General features: G+C 39.1%; 1 protein-coding gene and 1 long non-coding RNA gene across 2 annotated transcripts; one reads left to right on the top strand and one right to left on the bottom strand.

The window, feature by feature from the left end:
- Positions 1-1,655: 1,655 nt before the first annotated feature.
- On the bottom strand, positions 1,656-17,544 carry DNTTIP2 (deoxynucleotidyltransferase terminal interacting protein 2). Its single transcript, XM_008541795.2, has 7 exons — positions 17,392-17,544; positions 15,013-16,517; positions 13,483-13,621; positions 10,309-10,404; positions 8,866-9,030; positions 7,007-7,116; positions 1,656-3,517 (listed from the first exon to the last, which is right to left on the bottom strand). The coding sequence occupies exons 1-7, from the start codon at positions 17,461-17,463 to the stop codon at positions 3,424-3,426; spliced, it is 2,181 nt and encodes a 726-aa protein (XP_008540017.1). The 5' UTR covers positions 17,464-17,544; the 3' UTR covers positions 1,656-3,423.
- LOC139079164 (uncharacterized) lies at positions 17,518-21,218 on the top strand. Its single transcript, XR_011532516.1, has 3 exons — positions 17,518-18,029; positions 18,169-18,323; positions 20,039-21,218. It is a non-coding gene; the product is annotated as an uncharacterized lncRNA (long non-coding RNA).
- Positions 21,219-21,395: the final 177 nt, after the last annotated feature.

Genomic DNA, 21,395 nt, shown 5'->3' with positions numbered 1-21,395 from the left:
CAGTGTGTGGGTCATGTTTTAGTCTTCAATCAATTTCCATACTATACTGTTAAACTGAAGAAAAATTTCAGTCGTCACCAAACTTTTAAAACATTACAGGGTGCGCAGGCATGTTAGGGAAGTGTCTCGGACCTTCCAGATCTGCTCAGCTGCCAGCTGAATACCACTGAGTGACTTTGTTGGAGACCATGTACCGCACAAGAATCACCCAGCCGAGCCCTGGCCCACCAAATCACAAGATGTAACAAAATGGTGCTTGTTGAGTCACTGAGTTTTTGGGTAACCTTAGGTAGTGATAACCAGAACAAACGTGTACTGTCCACCATCCATCACCTAAACCAAAGATCGTTTTGCCTTTCTCACAGTTGGTGTTCAGTATTTATTGATAACCCTTTCCATTTCAGAACCTCCACCACTGTATCTTATTTCATCGTTTGTTTGTGAGATTTTCTTTTTTGCTAAAACACTGATCTGCTTATGACATTTGATTACAGGTCATGCTATTGGCCCTGCTTCTTGGAAGCTATTAGTAATTAAAAGCATTCCTTCTTCACTTTTAAAAACTGGAAACATTTCTTCTTCACTTTTAAATTGCATAACAACGAGAAGACCTGAGTTTTTAATTGGATGCTTGGGGAACTGGTTAACTAGAAAGCATTTATTTTTTGTTTCAACCCTACTGAACACTTTCAATGACATGTTGTAGGTAGTTATCCTGTACAATCGTCATTGCTTCAGAGATTGAACTGAACGAGTACCCGCACATATCCCAGAAATGGAATTAAACATTTCTTTTCAGTGTTTTCTTGTAACTTGCTGTTTCTGAGAGTGAGATCCCATGAATTTATCCCAGGTAGTCAAGGTTATATTAACTTTTCCATACAGCCCTTCCCTCTTTTTCTTTAAAACCCTGCCACCTATCCTCTGGACAGCCAAATATGGCCTCTTGTCTGACATCCTTGATATTGGGATCCATGAGACATTTTCTCAGGTCTTTGTAATAGGAATAATGGTGTTTCTCTAAAGCAGAACACTGAACACAGAACTGACATTTTGTTAGATTTTAGGAAGCTCAGAGCCTGCCTCTATCAGCTGCTACAGTTAGTTTCACAGAATCATTTATTACCTTCACCGTGGCTTCATCTGATTTCTTCCGTCCTCATTTTCCTTTACCTAATTTCCTCACTTAAAAAACTAGCTGTGTTGTAGGTTGTCTTAAAAGCATTGTGGAACAAGACAGGATACTTTAGTGATCTTTAAAGATCTTCTTAAGGTACTTTGAAGGCCCTTCTTTCATCAGCACATTGTATGCTTTATAATCTTTTCAGTTGAGTCAAGGAACTTTCTGGTAGTCATTAAGCCTTAAGATAGTTTCAGTAAGTGGACTGTCTTTAGTGACACAAGCCAAAGTCACTAAAACCTGTTTCTCAACACAACGCTTTGCTCAAAAAACAAAAGACAAATAGGTCCATCTTTCAAATATCCAGATATTTGCAGGCTAGGAGCACAAAGACTTTTTTTCTGACCTTTACCTCTACTTTGATCCTCTTCTTAATTGTGAAAATTTAAAATAAATTTGTGAAGATTGAGATAAAGAAGCTGTATATATTACCAGTTTTAATTCCTTACAATATAATAGAGGTGACTTTAAATGATTTAGTGGAGTAATTTCAGTTTATTTCACTGACTGAGGTATTTTAACATTTGTTAAAAACTCTCTGCTTTGTTCCAAGTGAAGTGGCTTACAAAAACACATATAATAAAATAAAATTAAAAATGAGTCAGTGGAGACAAAACAGAAAAGAGCCTGGATGTTAAAATGTAACTAAATGTCAGTACTCAAAATACATACTGTGAGGAACTCCACGGTGAGTTAGCCGCACGGCTGGACTTGGCACTTAGGTTCAGTGCTGCCCCATCACTGCCTCCCAGTCTGGAAAGCTCGAATGCTGTCTTGTGTGGGAAAGATTAGAGGTCACCAGTCTTGTTTTTCCTGTAAAATGACTATCATATCACAAATATTTGTCATAACTGCAGTACTGAAGTAATTCAGCCTATTCCAGCATTCACGAGTCAGAAACCAACATGGAAATCATGTTACATAAGAAGTGGACCCACAACTTGAGCCTCAGGAAAACTGGGTAAGTCCTCAACTGTCTGTGCAGAGAAACATCATACTGATTGACAACTTTCAGTATCCTTACACTGTAAGTGGAAGAAGTATTCTGCTAACAGCAGCTCCTGCTGGAACGTGTAAAGAGTAAGTTAACTGTTATTTCTTGTTCTTGTTTTGATACTTCTTTCAGAGCAGCTCCTTATTTTACCCAGTAGAAGGCAAAACTTAATATTCTTGGAATAAAAGATTTTCTATAAAAGAGAACATATGCAGATGCTTCCCAACTCCACCTACAAATGTCACTGTCAGTTCTATTATGAGGGTGCTTATGATCCCAAGCAGTAAATACAAAATGTGAGATTTCACATTTACTGAAATTCTAAGGAAGCAGCAGTATGCTGGGAAAACAGAGGTCTTGTAAATAACGACATAAGGCAAGCAACACTCCACTGAGGAGCATGGACAGAAACGACCAACAGTCCCTGGGTGCCATAAGTAGCTTAGCCAGGATGCATACTTCTGCCACTGGAGACAAGAGAAGCCACTTTACCTCCTGACTAACTTAAATTATATTGATTTAATCCTATTTCACTTGGAACACAGCACTGAATCTGGGTAAAATTCAACCTTTCCTCCTGTTTCAGGTGCTAAGGAGGAGCGTGCTCCTTCTGCTGCTACCTTTAACCCAGACTTTCTAGGTGGTCTTCACTATCTTTTAAGTCCCTTTATAGCTTCATTTAGTTCTTTGGTCATATGCTAATGCACATTTTCTCCAAGAACACTTTTTTATCATTCCTTTGGTTTCAACTGTGACTTTGATACTGGCAACAAACAGATCTCTGTATCCCAATTTGCAGCTGACCAAAGAGCCTCCCTGTCTACCTCCCCGCTAAACACCCCCCTACATAGTAATTGCAATATTGTTTATATATCTTTGATAATATTATTTTGAAGTTTTTTGAATGTTAGCAAACTTTATACTTTGTAAATGTCTTTTAATCAATTTTCTTTAAATAACCAAGCACTGAAAACTTTACAAAGACGTTATCTTAAAGGGTTGAGGTTCTTTTCCTTTTTTTCCCTCAAGAGGTCTAAGCATGGGTGGGTCTTTTGTAGACACACCTATTTTTATTCCAAGGGACACGTGATTGAGTCTCTCTCAAATCAACTTTTTCCAAACAGAAATCCCTGTATATAAATAGGGCCAGTCTATATTAATTTATGTGATGTTTGTTGTTAGTTTTCAAAACATCTTTAGTAGATAAATAAAAGGGAGATGTAAAATATTGTGGTTTGCTTGGTGAATCTTAATTGCGAAATTTCTTCTTCTTTCGAAACTTCTTTCCTGCTGCATTTGCTGCCTTTTCAGCCATGATCTCTGAGTACTTCCTTCGGTTATATCTAAAAAGAAAAACCAAACCTTTAAGTTCTAAAGTATGACACATCAGACATTAGAAGTTAATGTAACCTGTGGGTGGGTGCGGGGGAGCTTCTAACTCTCAAGTTGTTTTTCGCATTTTCCCTATCCATCACCTGTATACTAAGTTCCACCATGTGTAAGGAGCCACACTAGGAGCTGGGGACCCAGCAGTGAACCAGACAGCCACGTCTCTGCCCTCACAGAGCCTGCAGTCTAGTGAGAGAAAACTGGCAACTGGAGAGGGAGGGAGGGCTTTTGAAAACTTTCAGCCACTGGAGACCCATGTATTTCATCCAGACGCTTGAAACATTTTTATGGGATAAAAATGTAAAAATAAGGACTAAGCAAAACAAAAAGGTTACATTTATCTAAAAACACACAATCTATTTCTTAGAACCTTAAGAAATGTATCACAGACAGGTGGTTTTCAAAGTGTGGTCCAGGAATGAGCCCTTTCAAGGGGTCATTAGGTAAAAACTATTTTCACAAGAATACTAAGGCTTTAGTGGCCTTTTTCTCTCTCATCCTCTCATGAGTGTACAGTGGAGTTTTCCAGAGGCTACACCATGTGCTATCAAGGCAGAGAGTGATGCAAAAGCAGGTATGAGGCTCCAGCTGTCTTTAAGCCAGACATTAAAGAGATGTGCACTAAATTATTTTTGTTTTTTCATGAAAATATTTATATAGTATGTATTGGATTTCTTATTTTAAAATGAATTATTTTTAAGGTTTCTTAACTTTAATTTCCATTGTAGTAAATACTGATAAAGGTAACCCATAAAACAAAAGTTATTTGAGTCTTCAATAATTTTTTTTAGGAAGATCAGCCCTGCCTGAGCTAACATCTGCTGCCAATCCTCCTCTTTTTGCTGAGGAAGACTGGCCCTGAGCTAACATCCATGCCCACCTTCCTCCACTTTATATGTGGGATGCCTACCACAGCATGGCTTGCCAAGCGGTGCCACGTCCGTACCCGGGATCTGAACCGTGAACCCCGGGCCGCCGAAGCATAACGTGCGAACTTAACCACTGCACCACTGGGCCAGCCCTAGAGTCTTCAATAGTTTTTAAAGAGTTTAAAGGCATCCTCAGATCAGAGAATTGCTGCTATAGACTAGATTTCCCTATTGGGCTTTGGAAACACAGAAGCACAATTTATTGCAGAAAAATAATGATGTAGTAGCTAGAAGTTTCACCAAAAGAAGGGCTATCAGTGCACAGTTAATTAGGAAAAGTTAAAAATTCTCTAAACATAAAATTCCTTTGTTCTAAAGCATTTTCACTGTTACATAAATCTGTTATCACATTACTAAAGCTGAAGATTAGCTAATCTCTTTAAAACAGAAGCTATTTAAGACTTTTACAACTTTACAGCTCACCCAATCCCACAAGTCAGCAGCACAATTTACCCACATTCTAACAAACCTAAGTTTAGGGTAAAAATGAAACAAACCAAAAACCAATACAACACAGAAAAGCACATTTCCTCTCGTACGTCACACTTATTTCTCTTGTCCCAGGACATGCCTACTAATGAACATACACTGCGTTAAATATGTTCAGTGAAGCTCCCTATCCCAGAGTGTTCAGAGGCCAGAAAACCTCTTGAGAATGTTGTAGAGGGGATGAAAACACTCTGGAGAGATGGGCTAGTCATGTGTTTCACATAGTGTGGTATGTAAATTTAGGTGATACAAAGTCAATATTCATTTTAAGTAATGTATCTTTGTATTAGAAAAAATATAAGTCAACAAGTCCATTTACAGTAGCAACATAAAGTTTCCTTTTAAAATAAAGTAGGCAGTATACAGATAACACAAACATTGTGAAAATGGGATTCCAGGACTGAAGAAGTATGGGAAACAATGAACTGGTAAGATGACCTCTAATCTGCAAATTATGACTTTCATTCTACTAAATTTCTAGTTTACTGCCCTAACTTCCTTATCCTAAGATTATTTTTTAGTGAAAGCACTATCAACATTGCTGTGATTTCTAAGATTGCCATCATCAAGATTATAAAACGTCAGGTCAATTTTTATCCCAACATATAGATAAACACTTAGGTAAGCAAAGATTCAGTCAGCTTGCACCACATCTCTGTGGGGATGGAGAGAAAGAGACAGGCTTTAGAGATAGGAAAACAGGAGGAACTCTGAGTCTGAATATGGGATTGAAAGGAGAAGGTAGTGTCAAGGACCTGCCCTAAGGGATGGATGGCGATGCCAGTCAGTCCTGAGGTACAGAGCACTGGGAGACGATTAGATTGTACAAGGGGAGAGGGGTCAGGAGAGACCAGAAGTTAGCTCTTAGAGGTGCTTGTGAAATACCCATTGGACGTGCCTGAGGCAGCAGTTGGAAATGTGAGTCTGGACTCAGAAGCGATCTAGACTAGACACAGACAGTTGGAAGTCAGCAGTATATAGATTATAATTAAAGCTCTGTGGGGAGGAGACTTCCAAGGAGGGTAATTAAGTGAGAAAAGAGCATTGCTCGTTAAATTATCCCAACCCAATAAATAGCTCACATAACACTTATTTTCCATGCCTATAATCTACATTATTTTTAGAACTCTTGCTATGCCTACAGTCTACATTATTTTTAAAACTCTTGATAAATATTTTCACTTTTGCTATTAAATAAATCTGGAAGTTCAGCAGAGGTTTCTATATGAGGTATGCTTTTAAATCTCCTATAATATATACACAGCTGCTTCGAGGACATTTAAACATACATTGTTCCCATCTTAAAATAAACCTCTAACACCATATCCACTAGCCTCCCCCCCGCTTCCTCTGCACAGCCAAGGTTCTTTAAAGATTGTCTCTTTCTTCATTTTCAGCTCACTTCCTGTCCTCTCCATCTGGTGTCCTCCCTATCACTCCCCTAAAACTCCTTCTGCCAAGGTTACTGTGACCTCCATGTAATTAAATCCAAAGGAAGCTTTTAGTTCTTACCTCATTTGATCTCTTGGCAGCATTTATTCCTGTTAACCATTCCCTCCAGCTTATACCTGCTCATAACATTCTCTCTCTTTGACTTCTATGACCCTGTGCACTCGTGGTTTTCTTAATGCCCCCTTGGCTATTCTTTCCCAGTCTCCTTTGCAGGCTCATCCTCCTCTAGCCAGTCAAATACTTTCAAGCTTCCCTTGGAAGCAGTGATTGTAAACTGGGAATGCTTATGCCTGCAGGGGACATTTGGAAATGTCTGGAGACATTTTTGAATGTCATGAATGGTGGAGGTGGGGGGGCGTTGCTACTGGCATGTAGTGGAGGCCAGGGATGCTGTTAAACATCCTACAATGCATAAGATAGTGCTCCCAATAAAGAATTATCCCATCCAAAAATAAACAGTGCTGCGGTTGAGAAACTCTGTGCTAAAGCCTTTGAAAATCTGAAATTTTAGAAGCTGACACACATTCTAAAGGAAAGCGTGCGTGTCATAAAGTGAGACACAAATCCCTTTACCTTCTGAACTCGGAATCAGCCAGCAGCTCTTCCACAATAGTTCTCTTCCTTTGCTTCCTGGGAATTCGCGAATGGTAGAAGTCAGCTGGATTGTCAACGATGGTTCCAATCTGTGAACAAGTGATTGAAATAAGTCATGCAATACCTGAATGCCGAGTTGCTTTCCTATTTCAGGACAGCTCTAACAAAGCATATGTACAGAAAGGAATGGAACCCACAAGCTTACGGTATACCAATATTAAAGTTAGTTTTGCCATCTTTTAAAGCAAAAATATATCACCCATTCAATCTGCATTGGGTCCTTCTAATGACATTTCTTCATTAGAGTTTATAGTAAATCCAAAATTCTTTTTATATAATTTAGTGCTAGACAGTAAATTCTTGATAAATAGTGTAAGTAGAAGAGAAAAATGGAACAGATAATAAAACACTTGTTCTAGTTTTCCAAATTAATGAAACTGACATAAATTCTACTACCTACATATGTGATCTCCCAGGTTAGGTTATCATAAATGCTGCCAGCTTAGAACCTACATAGTGATCACTCTGCATTTGTTCATACATTCCACCGAGTAAAATTTACAGTGTCCACTACGTGCCAGGCACTGTGCCAGGTATTAGGGAAACAAAGACAAAGAACCCATAGTCATAAAGAAGACCACAGATAGAGAACTAAAAAACTAAAGCATAACATGATATTATGCTGAACAAAACACTACAGCTGTTCTGAAAACTAAGTGACCAATTCTACCTAAGGGAGGTAAAGATTTCACAAATCATGACATTTTAGCTTGGAATGGGATAGGTAAAATTTCACCAAGCAAACATGACAGAGGCAAGCACATGCAAAGTCAGAGTGCCAAGACCAGTCTCTGCATATTCTGAGAACAGCTAAATGTGTAAGCTGAAGAGGGCTATGTGACAAGAGAAGGGTTAGTGAACTGGTTCGGGTGCAGATTGTGAAGGGCCACATTAAGGGATACAGATTCTATCCTACAGATCATAAAGAATCGCTGAAGGTACCATGGAACGATATCTGTGATATCATTGAGCAGTGGTATATCACGAGGAGATGGTTTTTTTCAAGAAGAGATAACTGGCTACAACATGGAGGATGGACTAGAAGGGAGAGTAGACCTGAAGGCAAAGGACTATTATGCTAATCTCCATAGTGACGAAAAAGGTATTAAAGAAACAAAATGAACTTGAGAGCGCCCAGAGGATGAATCAACGGGACATTCATCTGAAAACACTTTGAAAACCAACTTTTAACTTATTTTCAGAATTTGCCTGGGGATGTCCCTCTACCTGGAAAAGAAGAGTTTGGTGTAAATGATTCCCTTTCCTCCTCCATCCTGCAAGGATTCTTGCTCTTAGGATAGTACTATTCATATATGGTACTACTCATAGGTTTCATAACTTTCAGAGTTGACCTGGAAACCCAGTCACCATTTGCAACCCCGACTCTACATGGAAAGCCATTACAGTTACACGTCCCTTAACAACAGGGATACATTCTGAGGAATGCATCATTAGGTGATTTTGTCGCTGTACAAACATCATAGAGTATATAGCCACACAAACCCAGAGGGTGTAGCCTACTACACACCTAGGCTATATGGTTCCAATTTTATGGGACCACCGTTGTATATTCGGTCCGTCATTGACCAAAATGTCGTTTATGCGGCACGTGACTGTACAAGCTGGTGGCTGTCTGAATGGGGTTCTGGCCATTATTATACGGCCTAAGAAGATGTATATTGTAAATATTTATCTATTTTAAGAGTAAACAAATCAGCATAGGGCTTTCCAAACTAAAATCCATCAATAGCACCACCATTGTTCTGTTTGCTTCATACCTGAAAGTACTTGGGGAAGCCATCCCTATCATTTTTCTTGTAAAACCTTTTTGGGTCCATGCTAGCTCTCATCTTCAGTACTTTGAGATCATTTTTCAGTTCATCTGTCAATTCTGGAGCTTTCATACCAAACCAGCCATCACCTGCTGTTTTTTGTCGCTCTTTCTGAAATTCAGATTTCAAAGACAAAGAGAAAATTCTAATTTTAACAAGCAGAGTATAAATTATACCTCATTTCCCCCAAAATTACACATACAGAAAATTTCATTAATTAAAAACAAAGTTACTCTCCAGATTCATCTTTCATAAAAGGAATTCAATCACAAAAGTGATTTCTCTGGTAAATTAGGCAGAGCATTATCAGTTTCATAAATAAGGGCTCCTTAAAATTTATTTTGTATCTTAGTGAGAATTGCTGACTTGCTGGGTGAATAACCCACAGCTTCAGTTTTGATTGTCTAAAATAGCCTACACAAGAGACAATGTATAAAAACATTTTCACTTCTGGAGCTTTTATGAAAACATAAACACTTTATTCAGTCACTCAGGTGTCTCAGAAAGTCACTCACTCCAACAGTCTAGAAATTTGTATTATTTCTAAAATCAAACAAAAATTTCTATTCTTTTGAAAACTCCTAGCAAGTTATTTGCATAATTTTATTTTTTGTTTCATTCATACAACAAATATCATGGAGTGCCTACCATGTGCCAGGGTGCTCCATATTAGTGACATTACTGCAGTACCATCCTCAAATTTCCTCCAAGCTCTCTTGATAACTTTTTTTTTTTCGGTGAAGAAGTATTGGCCCTGAGCTAACATCTGTGCCAATCTTCCCCTACTTTTGCGTGTGGGATGCTGCCACAGCATAGCTTGATGAGCAGTGTGTAGGTCTGCACCTGGGATCTGAACCCACGAACCACAGTCCGTCGAAGCGGAGTGCGCAAACTTAACCACTATGCTACTAGGCTGGCATCCTCTTGATAACTTTTTTATGCTTATTAGTTGAAATGGCAGATGGAAGCAATCCTCTATATTCTACTAAAGAAAACAGTTTCTATCCGCTCGTTTGGCAGACTGAATAAACCAGCGTTTTTAGCTGGCTACATCAAGTTCTCTACAACAGCCTGCAACAGAGCTCCTGGCCTTTAGTGAATAGTACCTATAAGCCAAAAGATATGGACAGTGACCTTATATGCTGGCTGTCGCTATTTTTAAGAAAGGGGAAAAAAACAGCTGTATCTATGTGCACTACGTGGTGCAGTTCCACTTTGTGGAAATCCATATAACACGTTTATGGAACCATATTTTATGGGTCGTGAGATACCTGTGATAATTTACTTTGGAAATATATATATTTTAATTGTACAACCATGTTGTATAAGCTGAACATATAGAGTCTAAAACATCTAAACATTCTAAATAATAAGAGTCACTGTACTTACTCGGCGTTTTTTCTGAAGTTGATACTTTGACTCTCTATATGGTGGGACACAGTAGTTTTTTTCAAAGTCAGGTGTAACGATGGCTTTTTGCAGAAGCTATAAAAATATTAAAATGGTTTTAAAATAATGTCAGAATGTCATAGAACTTTTTTCAACATTTTTGCTTTATATGGGAAACATCTCCCACACTGAGGACTACTCTAAATACAGTAACCTTCTTTATACACAGACACACTACTGCAAAGTTGTTCCTGTTCTTAAATTTGTACACTATATGACAATAAAAATGTTTTAGGAGCAAACTAAAGGATTATTTTAGGAAATCTATAAAATGGATATTCAGCTCAAATTTGCCCCATCAGATTTAATGTGTCCACTTGTATTTGTTGGTTTGCACCCAGTCACTGCACCAAACCAGTGGAAAATAAAGACATTAGGAACAATGCCACAATGGCTCTTGAAATCCCTGAGAAAAACTTGTCTTCAATAAGTCTTAATAAGTCTTTAATAAGTTCTTTTCATGTTAGTAAAACAGCTTCCTGTGATCTGAGGAGACAGCTAGACTATTAATAGAATACGAACAGCAATACAGATTTTGATTAAACAACATATACTTGTGTTATACCAATGAGATCATTCTATCTAGACAAATCTTTTTACAACTCAACAATACATCTTACTCTTTCAATGTCAATTCATACATAGATTAACTTCATTCTTTTTAATAGCTGTTACGCACCACAATTTTTCTTCAGACATTTAGTTTAAGTCTCCATTAAACTTTTTCCATTAAACATCGTAAACATCATCTCTGTACACTTGTGATTATTTCTATAAAACAGATTCCAAAATGTGTCATTTAAATTTTGATAGGTATTGCTCAATTGCTTTGCATTTTAGTATAAACTCCTACCAACAGTTAATCGTGCCCTTTTTTTTTTTACAGTGCCACCAACACTGGGTAGTTTTTTTTTTTTTGAGGAAGATCAGCCCTGAGGTAACATCCGTGCCCATCTTCCTCTGCTTTATATGTGAGATGCCTACCACAGCATGGCTTGATGAGTGGTGCCATGTCCACACCTGGGATCAGAACCAGTGAACCCCAGGCCAGCAAGGTGGAATGTGTGAACTTAACTGCTGCGCCACCGGGCCAGCCCCTGGGGAGTATCTTTTGTATGTTGTCACTGGTGCCTCCTGGCTGTTTTCATTTGTTGTTGATCATCTTTTTTATATTTATTAGCTATGTCCTCTTCTGGGGAATGCCTGTACGTTTTGGGGTTCTTTTTCATTTTTATATAGGGCTGTGTTTTTATTAATTTGTAGAAGTGTATTTTGTTATTTTAGTGGTATTAATCTATGGTCTTTTACTTGTCTTTCCTAAGGTGTTTTTAATTGCATAAGTTTTAAAGTTTTGTGTAGTCAAATCTGTTAATCTCTTCCTAAACAACTTCTGCATTTTTTGTGACTTGCCTAGGATGATTAAATATTGTCATAATATTGTTTATGTACCTAAAAGGAGCCTCAGGGTAATTCATCATCTCTCCCAGTGCAAGAACTAAAGAAGACTGCTCCCTCAAAATAGTTCATAGGAATACAGCAAATATTAATTTGGTCAATAACATTTGAAATTATCATTTCAGAAATAAACTATTAATTCAGAAATCCCCAATTCAGGTTCAGGCCCAGAAGTTTCTGGGTAGTGCGGTAGCAGTCTAGACTTTCCTACTGCTCAGAAGAGAGAGCATGGCATTTATTTAACAGATTATTAAGAGCTTGCTATGTGTCAAGTACTATACTAAGATCTAGGACAGTGGTTCTCAACTGGGAGCAGTTGGCAACGTCTGAAGACATTTTTGGTGTGTGCACGGAGGGGAGGGCGAATGCTACTGGCATCTAGTGGGTAGAGGCCAGGGATGCTGCTAAACATCCTACAATGCACAGAATATATCCCCACAAGAAAGAATTATCAAGCACAAAACATCACTATGGCTAAAGCTGAGAAATCCTGTTTTAGGAATACAAAGATTAAAGCCAGTAAATTAACAATTACACTACATGATCAATAATGAATCAGATCTATTCTGGGTGTTGCAGGAGCACAGAGGTGGGGGGAAGGATTCGGGTCCAAGACTGTTTCCCAAAGGCAGTGATCTATGATCTGCAATGGCCTGGGAGAGAACAGGTATGTTGAGGGAACTACAGAAGTCTTCAATGGCAAGAACACAGCAGGTGGACAATCAAAGCAGGAGGTACAGAGGCCCCCTGAAGGCTCTGAGGAACCACTGAAGGCCTTCAACAGGAGAATATCATGGTCAGACTTGTGTTTTTAGAAAGAGACATCTAGCAAAAGCATGGAGGATGGCTTGAAGGACAAAGAGTAAGGAGGCCGTACTGCAGCAGTCCAGATGAAAACCAAAGGCTGGCACTAGCCAATGACAATGGGGCAAAAATGAGGGAAGAGAATAGAAAGTATGTAAGAAGGACTGTTTTCTAGGCTTAGTGATTAGTCAATCACTAAGGAGAAATCACAAAAGGGAAAGAGATTTTGGCATCATTAACCAGGATTGAGAATACAAAAGGAGAAGCTGGTTCAGGCAAGGAAGAGAAGGAGGGCAATAAGCAAGTTCAAGTACCTGAGGACATCTGAATGAACACACAACAAGCACCTGGATTTAAAGACCTGAAGAGGCTGCAAGGCTAGAAAATACAGATTTAGGAGGAAGCCAGGCAAGGTGGTGGCTGAAGCTGAGGGTTTGGATGAGGTTACGCACTCTGTGAATTCCTTCTGAAATTAAATGTACAATTTTATGTCTATATGCACATATGGGAGGGGGAGGCAGGCACTCACAGCTTTCAGATTTTCAACAGAGTTCAGACCAATTAAGAACTACAAGAATAGCAAGAAAAAGAGAAGAAAACACAACCCCTGGGATCATAACTGGTGGGTGCAAGAAGAGGAACACTGATCCTGCATTACTTTATTTTTCAAGTGTCATCTTTTATAGCTAGGACTTTATAAAAAAGAAATGACCATTCTAGAAAGAGGGAAAAAAGGAGCACAGTTGGCTAATGCGGTTTCATTGTAGGAAAATTAGTCTCTTACCAAGAACTAATCATTTCTAGAAGTGATTGGTTAGTTCTATGAAAACCAACAGGACACTTTGTGTAACTTACCTCATTTTTCTTTTTCTCCTTGATCTGTGTTAGAGTTCTCTTATTCGACTGTAGTTTGTCTGCATTGAAATTAATATACAAACCACCCAATTGCTTGATACTCAAACCAGGGTCTATGCTGCTGCTTGTCAACTTCAGACTGAAAGAGAAATAATCACTTAAAAGATCAAGTAATTAAATCAAAATGGAAACAACTGAAGACTCTATTTTTAAAATCACTTTTTTTCTTTTCTTCCCTTTTACTGTCAATGACCAAAAAAAGTCATTTTTACAATAGAGTTTCTGAAAAACTGTGAACAAATATATATTTTAAATCTAGTCAAGTCATTTAGAACAAAATTCTGGGATGAATAATGAATTAAACAAAAAAGCTTTTGGGGAGCACATCCACATTTATTCCCTAGATTTTCTTAAAATGGATTAAGGCCATACAACAGGCCAAGAGATTTCACAGAGGCATTTTATAAAAAGAAAAGAGGAGAGGAGATACATCTGGCAATGTATCAACTTGATATACAAGTCATGAGTTAATACATGTACATATCGCCATCTCTAAAACCAGGAACATAGATTCTTCTCCTTTGAACTTCCACGTTATCCATTAGATGTTTTTCTGCTAAATCAGTGAGTTTTAAACAGTGATGAGCACCCAGATTTCCCACTGGAGCTTTTTAAAAATATAAATGTCATACCCCAGACATACCAAATCAGAATCTCATGGTTCCTGCTATATTTATTTAATGAGCATTTCTACTTTATATTATCGAAGGGTCCTTTTTATAAGCAAGTACACTTTCTTCCCTGATTATTCATATAAACTGGGCAGTTGAAATCAACTGACAATCAACCTCTATTGGAAAGTGAAATTATTTTACTGCAGTGCCTTGGCGTGAATTCTCAACCCTGAACGTACATTAGAATTATCCTGGGGAGCAGTGTGACTTTTAAAAAATAAGTATGCATGTGCCTAGCCTCAGAGACTGATTTCATTGGTTTAGAGTGAAAACTGGGATCTGTGAATATACAGTTCCTTACAAGGATGCCAGTGTTTCCGGTGGACACATTGCTACTAGGGGCCTGTCCCTAGGGAAAACAAATTTAAAACAGCAAAAAAGAAACAGCCCCAAACATTAGCACTTTTCAATGGGTGATAGCTGGGATTGTAGGTGATTATTTTTCTCAGGCTCTTCTAAATTTTTCAATTTCTCTACAATCAAGATACAGAAAAAAACAAGTTACTTTCCTTCCCTTTTATGTTGCTGTTAACAATCATGCAGAAAAATCTGAACAGATGATTTCCAATATATCACCAAAAGGAGCCCTGTTAGCTATAATTGGTGGAAAAAATATGACCAACAAAGGCACCTACAGGGACGAGGAAAATGCTGGATAAATGAGCTTTTCCATTAAGAACTCGAGGCAGTAATTTTCTCAATTCCCATGTTTTCTAATATTTTATATTTTTATGGTAAATTAGCCACTTGAGATATATATCAAAAACTTACTTTTAAAAGTAAAGGTAAAACTTACAGTTTAGACTTTGTGCCATTTAGTAAATCATCTTCATCACTAAACTCACTATCCTTATTTTCATCACTGTCTGATGGTTCTTCTTCACTTTTTTCATCCTCTTCTTTTTCTTCCTCAGTGGCAACCTCGCTTGCCTTGTCTTCCTCATCCAAGTAAAAATTTTTATCAGCACTCACTCCAGGAGTTGTGTCAATTACAAACAATGCATTGTCACATGACATATTTTCTGAGTCTTCATTTAATGACTCTTTTTGACCACTGTTTTCAACAAAACACACAGTGTCCTCTTCATTCTCACTGTTTTTGGACTGCTGGCTTTCATCACTGCTGAGAACTAATAAAACAGAATCACCTTTATCCTGAGATGTGTTGAACTCAGACTTGTACAGTTTGGTATCACCCTCGAAATCTGTATCCCTTTCTTCATTCATGTCTTCACACTCAAAATCTGTATCCCTTTCTCTGTTCACATCTTCACACTCAAAATCTATATCCCCTTCGTTCATATGTTCACTGACACCTGTAACTGTGCACTGTTCTTCATCACTATGACCACCATCATCAAATTCTGCCAAGTCACTTGTTTTTATGGTGCTCTTTCTTTTTGCATCCCATCTGTCCACTTCCACAACCGCAAATGTTTGAGCTAATGATTTCATTATAGCCTCACAGTTCAGATTTGAGGGCTCTGAGGCAGTTTTCTTACTTTGAGGGGTTGAATGCCTTTGAGAAATTAACTGCTGAATGCTAGCGTCCTTAAGTTCAGAAAGACTCTTCAACTGAGAATTTTTCTCATTAATTTCTTTTCCCTGATCTGTCATTCCTTTGGCTTCTTCATCTAAACTCTTAGAATTCTTCTTTGTTATTTCTTTGAGAGGTGCAACACTGGCCTGTTTTTCCTCTCTTACATCATCTTTCTCCCCAGTTTGTGCCTGTATTTTCCTCTGCATACTCCTGGTTGTTCTCCTAGTTGAAATTCCAGAAAAGGAAGACATGTCTGAGCATGATGACTCAGCATCAGAAACAGCTTCCCCATGTGATTCTTGGCTTGGGTCTGTTAGGGATTTAGCCTGACTTCTGGTTCTTGCAGTCATTATTGTGGGAAGCACAATTCTAGAAATACCTGAAACATGCGATTCTGCTTCAGAGACTTCTTCAGTATGAGATTCATTTATTGGAGTTATTTTCAGCCTTTTCCTAGCACTAGACACTGGAGTGCAGGCAATTAAGATCTGCCGCCTTCTAGTTATTCTTAAAATGGGACCCTGGAGTTCAGACACAGAAGAACAATCTGACTCTGCTTCAGAGGTCTCTCCATCAGTAGGTGGTCTGTCCATTTGCTCATGTAATGAGCTTGTAGGTCTGCTCTTCCTCCTTCTGGTTTTAGGAGTTCTAGAGACTGGACTTTGTTTTCTCGTGCTCTGTGATTCAGCAGAACTTTGGTCATCAGATGGAGAGTCCTTCCTGCCTTTTGAGTGTGCTTGAATTCTTTCAGCAGCAGAAATCTGTAAGCCAGAGAAAACACACTGTAATTGAGGTAGGGCTGGGACATGGGCAAAGTGAGTGAGGCAGTCCCCTCAGGAGCAAATTTTAACAGAACAATAAAGAACTCGGTAAACAAAATGAATTAAAAAAAAATCACCACCACCCATGATTAAAAAAAAAGAATCAAAAACTTAAGTACTGGATCTGACCGTGCATTTGCAGGGCCCTGCTAACTCACCTCACCCAAGTACTGGATCTGACTTTAGGGAGCAAGACAAATAACTCAAGAGAGTGTTCTCACTCAAAGTCAAATCTGTATTTAGGAACACATACAGCCATGGAATCGGTCGCTGCCCTTACCTTTACATGAGTGAATTAACGCTCCGCTTCGTCCCGTCCCCTTCATCGCATAATCAGCAGAGGCAGCGGACAACTAGCGCCACTGAGAGCCACCAGGCGGCGTCACCGCAGCCCACGGCCCCTCTGGCCCCCACCACGCCCACAGGAGGTGCTGTAGGGCCACGGCCAGCCTCCACACGTGAAGACGGCGCCCTTTTCTCCAACCCCGCTAAATTGGCTCACACTTCGTGGGCGAAGTTATTCCTCCTTACTACGGTGTTAGAAGGCCTGAGCCGTGCATCTGCATTACGGAGGTGAACTACCCAAAGCAAGTTTGCTAACCTCTGTTCCATGTTAAGGACTGCCCTAAAAGACTTCCACTGAAGAGGAAGCTAAACGCTTCGCGCGGTGCCTGGAGCACAGAAGGGCGCGGCAGGCTCGGGCCCTTTCCGCCGCTCCTCCCCACGCCGCGCAGGGCCCTCGCACCGCCTCTCCTCTCTGAGCACCGCCCTGCGAAGCAGCGAGCAGAAATGAGGGAACCTTGCGATCTCCTACCTTCTCCCGGGAGCTTTCAGCTGATGCGGCTTGGACCCCGGCCTGAGGCCGCGCGGACCTGGTGACCACCATCTTCCCGGCTTCCGGCTCCCCGGCGGTCACCGCGGCCCGCCTCTGTTCCGGCGCGCCGGAAGTGCGTCAGAGAAGTGCCTCGGTGGTTTTTTTCCGCGGGGACCCTGGAACTCGCTAGAGTCTCGTACCTGCCTCTGCCCCCCGACTGGGGCGGGGGCCATCAAACTTGGGGGTGTTAGAGGGCCCGGTTTTAGCGTTCACTCCAGTGCGTAGAAGACAGACCAGGATTTTGCAGGGAGAGACCTTCGTGGGGCCTGCGAAACCCGAAGTGAAAGAGGGCCCTGGACTCCGTTTTACACGAACGAATTGGGAAAGTCTCATCTTCTGCCCTACTCCATCCATCCTCTCATTTGTTCAGCAATTCTAACGGTCTTAATGTACCCAGGGGTGTGGCTGAAGAAGATGTTTGCTTTATTTATAATATATATGTATATTTACAATCATGTATTCTTGTATTATTTGTGAAGTTGAATATAAATAACATAAAATTTAAAGACTTGGTTGGGGTAAAGATGTATATGTTAAGTGCCCCAGGAGCTCGGAGACTAATTACGAACTATATAAAGGTGAGATGGTGGGTAGGGATTGGAAATAAGCAAAAAAGAAGAACTTAAAGAAATTGTAAAGAAGAGCGATAAAAATTTTTTTTGCAGTGAAAGGAAGGGAATGACCAGAATTAAGAGAAGCTTTTTGATTTTCTTTTAGGATGAAGAGTGGAGAGCTAGAACATGTTTGAGGGGAACGGAAGAGGATTGAAGAAGGAAGTAAACAGATATTGTTGGAGATGAGAAAGGATGAGTGCCTCGCCAAATCTTTCTCCCTTACTTCTTTATAACAGAATACCATTTTTTTTTCTTGAGGTAACAAAGCATAGATTTTTTTTGGTGGGCACACTGCCACCCAGTTAAATAGCCCCTTTCACAGTTTCCCTTGGAGCCAGATTTGACTAAGTTTTGGCCCATTACATATCAATTAAGTGTCGTGTACTTGTTTAGGGACATCTTAAAAGAGAGGAGGTCCTCCCTGCCTTCTTTAGCTTCACTTTGCTCCCTGGAAGTTGTGTTTCCTGGTTTTCAAGCAGCAATTTTGTGCCGTGAGGATGAGGGCCACGCTTTAGGGACGGCAGAGCAGTGAAAAAGAAAAAAACATGGGTCCCTGACAACTGGTGGAGCTGCCATCTCAGTCCTAAACAGCCTGCTTTTAGATCTGTGTCACCTGAGAGAAGCACCTGTCTTTTTTCAAGCCACTGTCATTTGAGGATTTTCTGTTATTTGCAGCCTAGCCTAATCCCAACTGAAGAATAGAATGAAAAATAGAGATGGAGGGGTTAGCCACAGAAGAATGTGCCTTCTTTTGAGACAGAGGAAAAGGGTTGATGAACCAGAGAGAATGTGAATGCAGGGAAACTACAGTGAAGAGAAGAAAAGAGGACATTTTGGATAGATAGCTTCAATCTTCTCCGTAAGCAGCTGATTCATCTGCTTAGAGAATGAAAAAAAAAATGTAATTGACCCTGTGAGGAATGTGGTAAGGAGCAAAAGGAAGGAGTTTTAGTAGAGCCAAGTTGCAGTGAGACTATGTAAGATGAGGAACAGAAAAGAAAACAGGCTGGATTTGAAGAGGAGGCAGAATGGTGTAGAGGAAGGAAAGTGAACCAATTGGAGGAGGGTAGTAGAGATCAGAACAGCAGAGGACAACAGCATCAATCTTAATAATAGTATTGAGCACTTACTGTCTGTGGGGTACTAAGTGCTTTACATGTATGAACTCATTTAATCTCTACAACAACTTTAACATGAGCAAATGCATGAAAATAGAAATTACGATCACAGGAGTGGGTATAGAAAATTGGCAGAGTATTAGAAAATCAGTGTGTAATATTCACTTGCAAGCATGGCCCCTTTAAAGTAAAACAAACAAAAACTCCCTAACATTTACAATCTAAAAAGGTCGAGAAACAAACCTAAAGTAATAAAATTAAAATGTCAGTACATATTCATAATATGAGAAGACTGAGCTGGTCTGCAACCAACGGGGCTGCTGATTATAGGCAAAACTGCAAAGTGTTCTGTTTTATATGGGCTTACCAGTTCTGCCCTGTTTCTCTTTCTTTACCTTCCCTCTTCTTTACCCAACGTGGATTCTGGGCAAATACAGTATACCCAATTTTAGGTACACACAGTATAAAAATACAGTAATTATTACTCAGGCCCAAAAGGAAACTCTCCCTTCATAGTCTATATTTTACTAATGAAACCCTTCAACTGAAGGATTGAATCTCTCTCTCTGGAATTTTAGGCATTAACCAAAAGATGAGAATTTTAGTGCATGAGCCTTCTAAAAATACATACCACTCATGGTCATTCTGCATTATTACATATAAAAATTACTTTTAAATTAAGTCTGATCTGTAAAATGGTCCCCAAGGATCCCATCTCCTAGTCTTCAAACCCTTGAATGTGGGCTGGACTTAGTGACTTACTTATAATGAAAAGAATATCACAAAAGTGATAGATGCTACTTTCAAGACTAGGTTACAAAAAAGTCTTGCTTCTATCTTGTGTTCTCTCACTAGTTCGTTCTGTGGAAGCTGGCTAGCTGCATGTTGTGAGCTGCCCTATGGAGAGGGCCATGTGACAAGGAAGTGTGGGAGGCCTCTGGCCCATAGCCAGCGAGGAACAGAGTCCAGCCAACAACCACCTGAGCAGTTTGGAAGCCGACCAACCTCAGTCAAGCCCATAGGTGAGACTGTCATCCCAGCTGACACTTTGATTGCAACATTTTGAGAGACCGTTGAGGTACCCAGATGCGGCAATAGATAATACATTCACTATTGGCTAATTTTGTTTGTTCTAAAACTTCATGTAAAAAAAAATGTAGTATGTACTATTTCATGTCTAGCTTCTTTCTCTCAGCATAATGTTTCTGAGATTCATCCGTGTTACTTTGTATACCAGTAGTTCATTCTTTTTTATTGCTGAGTAGTATTCCATTGTATGATTATACTACAATTCACCTATCCATTCAACTCTTGATAGACATTTGGGTCATTTCCAGTTTTCAGCTATTATGAGCAAAGTGCTATAAACATTTGTGTATGTCATTTTTGGACATTTTTATTTTTCTTGAGTAAATACCTAGGAGTGGAATTGCTGGGCCATATGGTAAGTGTACATTTGATTTTGTAAGAAATGCCAACTTATTTTCCATAGTGGTCATACCATTTTACATTCCCACCAGCATTATATGAGAACTGCTTCTCCCTCATCCTCACCAATACTTGGTATTGTCAGTCTTTTAAAATTTTAGCTATTTTAGTGATATTTCATTGTGGTTTTAATTTGCATTTCCCTGATGACTAATGATGTTGAACATCTTTTAGTGTTCTTATTGGCTATTCATGTCTTCTTTGGAGAAAAGTCTATTCAATCTTTTGCATATTTTTTATTGGGTTGTCTTATTAAGTTATGAGTTCTTTACATATTCTGGATACAAGACCCTTATCAGATATGATTTGCAAATATTTTCTCACATTCTATAGGTTCTCTTTTTACATTCTCGATGATGTCTTTCGAAGTGCAATTTAAAAAATTTGATCATGTACAATTTATTTTTCATCAGAAATATGTACTGCAAATATTGCCCCCCGTCTGTGGCTTACATTTTCATATTCTTAATACTGTCTCTTGAAGAACAGAAGATTTTAAATGATTAAATTATTACCAATGTTTTATGATTAAATTTTTTATCAGAAACTTTTGCAGCCAGTTTTAATTTTTTTCCTTTGTTCTAATTCCACACACATCAAAATGAATAGAAAATTTCAACTGAAAATTAAAAAGTGACCAGAGGGAAAGGCAGACTATTTCTAGGGAAGAAAATCCAGATTTTCATCAGCAAGAGTATTTATGCTGGAAGTCAATGTAATATTA

The sequence above is a fragment of the Equus przewalskii genome, chromosome 24 (assembly GCF_037783145.1).
Source record: "Equus przewalskii isolate Varuska chromosome 24, EquPr2, whole genome shotgun sequence".
In the NCBI taxonomy this organism is placed as follows: Eukaryota; Metazoa; Chordata; class Mammalia; order Perissodactyla; family Equidae; genus Equus; species Equus przewalskii.
Note: the sequence above shows the minus strand (reverse complement) of the source record. Positions and strands in the feature narration are given on the sequence as shown.